Source organism: Ictidomys tridecemlineatus, chromosome 11 (assembly GCF_052094955.1).
Source record: "Ictidomys tridecemlineatus isolate mIctTri1 chromosome 11, mIctTri1.hap1, whole genome shotgun sequence".
In the NCBI taxonomy this organism is placed as follows: Eukaryota; Metazoa; Chordata; class Mammalia; order Rodentia; family Sciuridae; genus Ictidomys; species Ictidomys tridecemlineatus.
Genome location: NC_135487.1, coordinates 662,254 through 670,532, shown reverse-complemented (window position 1 = coordinate 670,532; position 8,279 = coordinate 662,254). Strand labels below are relative to the sequence as shown.

Here is an 8,279-nt window from a genome sequence, read left to right as displayed (position 1 = left end):
GCCACACAGTGTGTCAGCAGAGCCAGAAAGTCACAGGGTGGCAACAGACCCGCTCAACGCCCTCCTGCTGACCAGCAGCGTGAAGGCAGAGGAGCACACAGACAGGGCGGCCCTTGACATCCGTCCCGCGACACCGGCCCTGTGATACTCTTTATGTGCCCATAAAGACACCCTTGCTGGGGGCACGCCCCTCCTGAGAGATGAGGCACCCCAGGACACATCGCCACCAGGGCCACCCTGCAGGGGACGAGGACCCGGGCACTGGAGTGCTGGCCATCTGCTCAGAGGCCTCCCCGGGCTGTGTCACAGGCTCTGCACACTGCCCTGAGCCATCCAGGACCCCACAGCTGGCCTCATTAGTATCCCCTGGCCTACCCCAGCAGCCCCCAGGGTTGTCCTGCCCAGGGGAGCAAACCTGCACCTGGGCCAAATTCCGGCTGCTCCTCGACCCCCCCAGTCCTTCTCCCTCACTGGCCCAGCTGCCCAGAAAGGTCTCCCGGAGTGGCTGGCCCTCACCCAGCACCTTCTCAACGTGGCCTCCAGGTGCCGTCAGAAGCTCCTGGGCTGCCCCCCTCGGTCCCTCCAGCACACCCAACGTGGAGGTGAACGAGCCGAAGCAGGGGGCATCCAGTCTCTGCCTGGCTTCCTCCTGGGGGCAGGTCAGGTGCGCCCGGGACCTTCTGCTGTGCCACCAGGTGGCAGAGCCCGTCCCCTCCCTAACGCAGCGCCCACCAGACTACAGGCCTGGGAAACCGTGAGAGCACCAGGCACAGAGGAAATCCCAGGAGGCCATGATGGCTGCCCACGGACATAGCCCTCAGCGAGGGCAGCCAGCCCCAGTCCACAACACGCCCACCAGGCTCCAAGCATGACCCGCCCGTGGCAGGTGGGGGACGGGCCCAGACTCACTGTCTTCTCCAGGACAGGGCATGCCAGGCTGCTCCGGGACGCTCGGGAACACTGCGCAAGAAGAAGGAAAGCCGCGTTAGTTCCTGCCGCAGCTGACCACGGACACGTGCCCCTGGCTCTGAGGACTTGGAGCTGCTCCTTGGGGTAGAACCACACAACCACTGACCAGCTCTGAGAGGCCTCCAGGTCCCCAGAAAACCCAGGGGAGAAGCAGCCAGCGGCATCTGTACAGCAGGCGGTCAGGAGAATACAGACCTGCACCAACGAACTCACACGGGACGGGAAGGGCGGCAGCGAGCCTGAAAACCGACTTCCAGAGCACCTTAGGTCTCTTCTTCCCCAGCGCCGAGTTCAAATTAATGAACGGCCACCTGAGCGGCGTCCACTAACGGCCACACAGACGCTCAGAAAGCACTAGCACCCAGTTAAGGGGCAGGAGCGCAGCCCAGCGGCAGAGCACCTGCCCAGGAGGCGCGAGGCCTGGGTGGGTTCAACCCCCGTCCAAAACACAGACAAGAAAACCCAGGGGAACGTTTTCTCATTCTACAACGTAGAGTGGATTTTTTAGGTACCACAGCTTTAGAGGTAGAGATGCATCCTTTACCATCACGACAAACAAGGACTTGGAGAAAGGGCCTGGCAGAACGACAGGATAAAGGGGAAACCCAGGGTGGCTTCGGGCCCTGATCCCCACTCTCAGGCTCAGGGGTCCACGCCCACGTCCCTGGGAAACAACTGGGAAGAGCCTGGAGGGGCCTAGGAGATGGCTGGCCAACGGGGGTGTGACATTCATGGCCCCCCAGGCACCCCTGGAACTGAAGGAGCTGGACAGCAGGTCGGAACACCCGGCCTGAGGACAGGACTGAGATGTGACCCGCCACCTGGCCCCAGCTCCCAAGAGAAAGTCCAGGCTGGGGACGGCTCGGTGGAGGGCTTGCCCGGCATGTGTGCCCAGAGAGGGCTGTGCGGCCACCCCATGGCCGGTGCACCATGGCCCCTGCCTGGCCGCGGAGCCCAGGGCACGGTGAAAACTGGAGCCGGGAGAAGCTGGCCCAGCAGGAGAGAGCAGGGAGGGTCCACGGCCAGGACCACCCTCTGCCCGGGGAGAAGACCGCGGCTTGCTGACTACCGGGTTAATAAAGAGTCAGAGAGAAAAATCAAACCCAAACGTGTTATGGTTAACGTCCATCGATTCACGGCATCATAAGATTTTAAACTGCCACCTGATCCCCCAGGCGGCCTGGCAGAGATGCCCACAGACAGGGGTGGCCCCCAGGGACACTCATCTGCACAGATTTCCGGGGCAGGCGGAAACGGCAGGGGCCAGCCATCACTCACCATGGATGACGAGCCCTTCACACTTGGGCTGACAGGCCAGGCGAAAGGCTTCCTCCAGCTCCATCTGTGAGGACACAGTGCAGGGGTCACCTACGCAGGGCAAGAGACACTGCTGAGGCCACAGCAGACAGAGGGGCCCACCCGCAAGTCTTGCTGCCTGAGAGCAGCCACCCTGGGGCCAGGTGTGCGAGACCAGCCATCCAGAGCAGCGAGCCAGCGGCCAGCCCTGGGCCTCCCAAGGGAGTTCAGTCCTGCAGCTGAGGGGCCCTAGAAGAGCCAAGCAGCAGGCAAGACCAAGAGCCCTCTGCTAGTCTGGACAGACAGAGGTGCGGACTAGCCTCGCATGACGACGTTCCCACCCAAGAGCAGCTCTGCCCACGCCCTGCAGAGAGGGGGCTGCTGCTGGGTGTCCCCAACACCCCTTTCCAGACAGTGCGCGGGAGAGAGAGGGCGGGAACAGACAGAGATGGACAGGGAGGAGGGAGGGGAGGCAGGGGCACTAGAGAAGACAGAGTCGGACGTGGGCAAGGAGGGAGGTGGACACTGCCTACCCCTGACCTCCACTCTCCTGAGGAAAGCCACTTGCAGGCCAGGCCAGACCCGAGAAAGGCCAGGGGAGGGTCAGGGCCTGCCCACAGCCTCTCCAGCTGTCCATGACCAGGCCTCCAGTCCCTCTGTCCACCCCTGCAGCCCATCCCACCCCAGCTGTCCCTGAAGGGGGCAAGGGGGCCAGGCAGGTTGAATTCCTTGTGGACATCTCTCCCTGGGAGGACAGAAGCCCACCTTCGCTGTCCACCCACTTGAGGGTGAGCGGGTACTCCTGGCGCAGCCGGCACATGTCCCGCACCTCCTCGCAGAGCTCATCGAAGGTTGTGGCCGCGTCCACACTGGTGATCAGGATGTCCCTGGGGCGAGAGCACACGGGTCGCACCGCGGTCACAGGTGATGAGAACACTGCTGGCCACAGATGGACTGAGCCTTTCCCCAAAGACAGCACCAGCGTCCCTCTACAAACGTCCCTCTACAAACCCATAAAACACAACCACCGAGCGGCTCTTCAAAATTCCCCAGGAACATGGCCGGCCCCACCGCTGAGGACTGAGTGAGGGCAGACGCCCCCTGGTGGAGGCAGGGCAGTGGCACCAGACGCCAATGCTGCCACAGGGGGACCCAGGGGTGGACACCAACGGTCAGCTAAGCCCTGTGGTGTTGCCACAGGAAAAGAACCCAGTCCGACCTCCCCCTGGACCTCCCAGGTGCAGACCGCAGCATCCCTGGAGGTAAGAGCTTGCAGGAAGTGGAAAAACCAAATCCTCTGTCAAGTGGCTTTCCCAGGAGGGGGCTGGACCAACTTCCTGCACTGTGGCCTCCTGCTACTTCCAGGTGCTTTTTTTCTTCCTAAACAGGATGTAAACCTGAACAGGGATCCTGGGTGCCCGTGGGACATGGCTGCCTCCCGGCTCCCTCCCCTGCAGCTCTCAGCAGGACCTCTTCCAGGCTCACTGAAGTTGTGGGCAAAACCTGAGAATCTCAGAGTCCCAAGCCACAGCCATGGCCCTGGCCTCCCACCAGGCCATCTGAGGACGGGATCTGAGCCACAGCGCACAGCCCCCCGCCCAGCAGCCCAGGGTCTCTGGCTGAGAGCCTCACCTGACCCATGCCACACCCCAGGGGAGGGGAAAATGAACTGCCCCCACGCTGTCCCCAGCGCCCCACGTTCTCCACAGGGACTGACCCAGCTTGTCTTTCCTGCAGCCTGCAGCCTCACGGCAGACAAGGAAAGTAGGGCACGGATGCACCCCTGACCAACTGGGGGGACTCTGGAGTCCAAGCTCCCGCCACCTGTCACCTGGGGCTGCCCAGACCTGGTACCCACACTGCAGGCACTCTGGTGGCCTGGCAGCATTATAGTCCTGCAGCCAAGAATTCAAGATTCTTGAGGGTCCACCACCTCTCGACCTTTGACCCCTTCCTGCTACCAAGAGGAAGCTCTTCTCTTTCCCAAGAAGGCAGGAGGCCACTCCTGTAAACCCCAGGGCTTCAGCACTCCCAATCCTGGGAGAAGCAGTGCCTCTGAACCCTTTAGGACACAGCCCTGGGCAGGGGGAGTCATCAGGAGTCGTCAGCAGCCCGGCTGACCAACTCCCTGGACCCTGCACCCTGAACAGAAAGGTCTGGATCAACAGCCTGTGCAGAAGACAGGGCCAGCTACCTGTGGCTTCCTGAAAATATGGTGCTGTACCACCCTGGCAGACTCCTGGATGACCACCGGGGTGGGACTTGAGACCCCCATCTTGGGCCTCAGAGGGGTTGGACAGGTAGGGGGACTAATGGCCATCACATCATTCTCAGCTAAGAATAGGTTTCAGTGTGTAGGACCCTCACCGGTGGCCTGGTGGCCTCCCAAGGGGCAGGGTCTCACCCCAGGCCCCCAGCACACCTTCTGTCCTGGACAAAGTTTTACCCAGACCCAGGTCTTTCCAAAGCTGAGGGCTGACCTAGGTAGCCACTGCTTCAGTGTCCAACCCTGAAGAGGTGCCCTGCAGAGGCACTCAGGAGCCAAGGGGGAGGCAGGGGGAGTGGGCGGGAGGACATGGAGGAAGGGGTAAAGGACAGAGGAAGGGTGCAGGGAGAGGAGCAGAGGGGGAGGGGGGATGGAGGGGAGGGGGGGATGGAGGGGAGGGGGGATGGAGGGGAGGAGAGGGGGAGGGAGGGGGAGATGGAGGGGAGGCTGGAAGAAGGAGGAGGGTGCAGGGAGAGGAGGAGAGGGGGAGGGAGGGGAAGATGGAGGGGAGGCTGGAGGAAGGAGGGAGGGTGCAGGGAGAGGAGCAGGGGGAGGGAGGGGGAGATGGAGGGGAGGCTGGAGGAAGGAGGGAGGGTGCAGGGAGAGGAGCAGGGGGAGGGAGGGGGAGATGGAGGGGAGGCTGGAGGAAGGAGGGAGGGTGCAGGGAGAGGAGCAGGGGGAGGGAGGGGGAGATGGAGGGGAGGCTGGAGGAAGGAGGGAGGGTGCAGGGAGAGGAGCAGGGGGAGGGAGGGGGAGATGGAGGGGAGGCTGGAGGAAGGAGGGAGGGTGCAGGGAGAGGAGCAGGGGGAGGGAGGGGGAGATGGGGGGGAGGCTGGAGGAAGGAGGGAGGGTGCAGGGAGAAGAGCAGGGGAGGGAGGGGGAGATGGAGGGGAGGCTGGAGGAAGGAGGGAGGGTGCAGGGAGAGGAGCAGGGGGAGGGATGGGGAGATGGGGGGGAGGCTGGAGGAAGGAGGGAGGGTGCAGGGAGAGGAGCAGGGGGAGGGAGGGGGAGATGGAGGGGAGGCTGGAGGAAGGAGGGAGGGTGCAGGGAGAGGAGCAGGGGGAGGGAGGGGGAGATGGAGGGGAGGCTGGAGGAAGGAGGGAGGGTGCAGGGAGAGGAGCAGGGGGAGGGAGGGGGAGATGGAGGGGAGGCTGGAGGAAGGAGGGAGGGTGCAGGGAGAGGAGCAGAGGGAGGTGGAGGAAAGGGAAGGAAGAAAAAAGAGGAACAGGAAGAAGAGGACAGAGGCCACAGAGGCGGGAGACAAGTAGGGAAAAGAGGAGGGCAGGGGGCTCCACCTAATCAGTCCTGGAAACCAGAGTCAATAGGTTGAATTACTCTGCAGTGTAACCAAAGTGCTCCCCAGGGGCAGGAGCCAGGGGAGGAGCGGACTGGGCAGTATGGCCCAGGGCTGGGGGCGGGCACTGCCTGCAAGGTCCCCAGGTACACCAGGAGGTGATGGCTGAGCCTCACTGGGGCAATGCTGGAGGGTGTGGTGCCCACCCACCCTGAAGCCCTGGTACACATCTTAGGACCAGTCCCAGCTTAGAGGGTGGTTCCGGGAAGGGAAAACAAGTCTCCTGGTAGTTCACAGGTGCTCCACTCGGAATGGCTGGCCAGGACGCTCTGGGGTCTGAAGACACCACACCAGTTTCCACTCTCCCCTTTCCAGGTCCGAGACAGAACTGACCTCCACCCTTCCAGGTGGCGCTGGAAGGTCAGGTCACCAGAAATCCCTCTTCCTTCTGGCTCACCTCCCCACCCCCACCCCCACCCAGGTGCAGATCAAAGGGAGAGGAACTAGGTTGGAGGGGCCCCGAGGGGCCCAAGTTTCCACAGGAGACCCAGGGGTCAAGTAGCCCTTGAAGCCCAACCTCCTCAGAGTCAGAGGGCACTGCCCAGGAGGGGGACACCACCTGGGATCACAATATCCCACCACCTTTGTCCACTCCTCCCAAGGATGGTCCAGGAGAGGAACACTTTGCAGGACCCCAAGGAATTTGAGAGTCCAGTTCACTACACTCCCCTCCCAGCAGTGGGGACCGGCTAATGCTGGGCGCCCACCATCTCAACATTCCCACCAGGAAACACAACAGCACCAGCTGGACGAAGAAGCCCATGAGCGGGTCCTCCCCACCCACTGTCTACACGGGGCGGTAAGCCACCAGAACAAGCCCCCAGCCCCGCCTTCCCCGGAGTTCCCGACCCCACCCCAGGGAGGTGTGCTGGCCGCATTTCACAGCTAGATCTGCGGACTGCGCCTCCAAAGCCCCCTTCCAGTCAACTGAGGGGTCTTCACCCAGTCCCCAGTGCGAGTCCACCAGACCTGCCAAGGACCCTTTTCCCATGACTACGGTGGCTCAGGGCCCTGCCTTCACCTCAGTCACGGGCTTTCCTTAAACTGAGGCGACTTAACCAGGGACTAGTTTACAGTTTTCAGTTTGACAAAAACTTCGGAGTCCTTACGGCTCGGTGGCCTGACGTACTTTCCAGTGAAAATGTCAACAACTGTGACCAGGGCGGAGGAGCGCGCAGCAACGCTCGCCGCCCGCGTAGCGGGGTCCCGTGCGGCAGGTGCCAGTCCCGGGAAACCCAGGCGCTGGGGGGGGGGGCTGCAGGGAGACGCGCGCCCCGAGAGCCGGGCAGACCCGCCCCACCCCGCCCTGCCCTGCGGGTTTCCCGCGGGAGACGTTCAAGGGCGTCCCGACCGCGGGATCGCCTGGAGACACCGCCTGCAGTGTCCCGACCTCCCCGGACGCCCCGGACCCCAGCGGCCGCGCCGCCCCCTCCCTCCCGCGCCGCCGCCCGCAGTGGCGTCGACCCGGCCTCCCGAAGGCCGCGGTCAGGCCGCTCGCGCGCCCGACCGTCGGGCGCCGCGCGCTCACCCGCCGTAGTGCACCTTCAGGCGGACGCGGACGCCGCTCCCGTCCATCTTGGGGCTGGACCTGCTGGGCATGGCGCGCTCCGCCGGCCGCCGTCAGCGCCGCGCCCCGGACGCTCGGGCCATAGCCTGGGGCGCCGGCCGGGGACAGGGCGCCAGGTGGGGCGGACGGCGGAACGCGGAAGGGGAGCGCGCGGCAGGGACCGACGGCGCGGCCCCGCCAACTCCGCGGAACTTGGGCGGCGGGCGGGGCGGGTGGGCGCGGCCGGCGGGTACGCGCAGGGGCTTGGGGCGCGCACGGAGCCCGGCGTCCGGCGGGAGGCGGTGTCCGAACTTCGCCGACTGGGCCAGGCGAAGGCCAATCCGCCGGGCGGGCGGTCCTGGGGCGGGGGCCGCGGCACCTGCGACCAATGAGGGCGAGGCGGTGCCGCCACCTGGGCCAATCCTCGGGGGACCGCGCGGCCGCGGCCCAATGGCGCGCTCGGGGCGGACTACCTGTCGGGCGGGGCGCGGCCACCTGCGGCCAATGGGAGCGCGCGCCGCGCGGCTCTGCCCGGCAACCGGCGGCGACGCGGACCTCTCCCGGGCTCGGGGACCACCCGCGGCCCCCGACGGCCCTCGGAGCCGGCCAGGGTGGGGGCCTCAGGGCCAAGGTGGGCCTCGCAAACTTGGACGTGCACGTTCTCGGCTTCCGCCCAGACCTAGGCACTGAGTGCAAACTCCAGTCGTCCGCGCTAAGGAGCCCGGGCGACTGCGGCGAGCGCCGGTCAGCGGCGCCGGTCTGGGGTCGTCGCGAGTGGCTCTGGAGCACGGCCCGAGGGAGCTCCGCCTGCCGTCGTCAGGCGCGGTCCGCAGTTCAGACCCAGGATC

At 65.0% G+C, this 8,279-nt stretch overlaps 1 protein-coding gene across 5 annotated transcripts in view; it reads right to left on the bottom strand.

Annotated features, from left to right (window-relative positions):
* Prkcz (protein kinase C zeta) overlaps positions 1 to 7,680 on the bottom strand; it is a 61,855-nt gene extending 54,175 nt beyond the window's left edge. Inside the window, exons 1-4 of one of the 5 annotated variants that reach the window (XR_013427320.1) lie at positions 7,414 to 7,680; positions 3,031 to 3,152; positions 2,248 to 2,337; positions 910 to 960 (exon numbers count right to left, since the gene is read on the bottom strand). Coding sequence is in view for 4 of the 5 variants with exons in the window: in XM_078025036.1 (XP_077881162.1) it covers positions 910 to 960; positions 2,248 to 2,337; positions 3,031 to 3,152; positions 7,414 to 7,484 (334 nt within the window). In the remaining variant the exon portion in view is untranslated. The remainder of the gene's footprint in view (positions 1 to 909; positions 961 to 2,247; positions 2,338 to 3,030; positions 3,153 to 7,413) is intronic. The other 4 variants (XM_078025036.1, XM_078025038.1, XM_078025037.1 and 1 more) reach the window with 4 other exon arrangements.
* Positions 7,681 to 8,279: the final 599 nt, after the last annotated feature.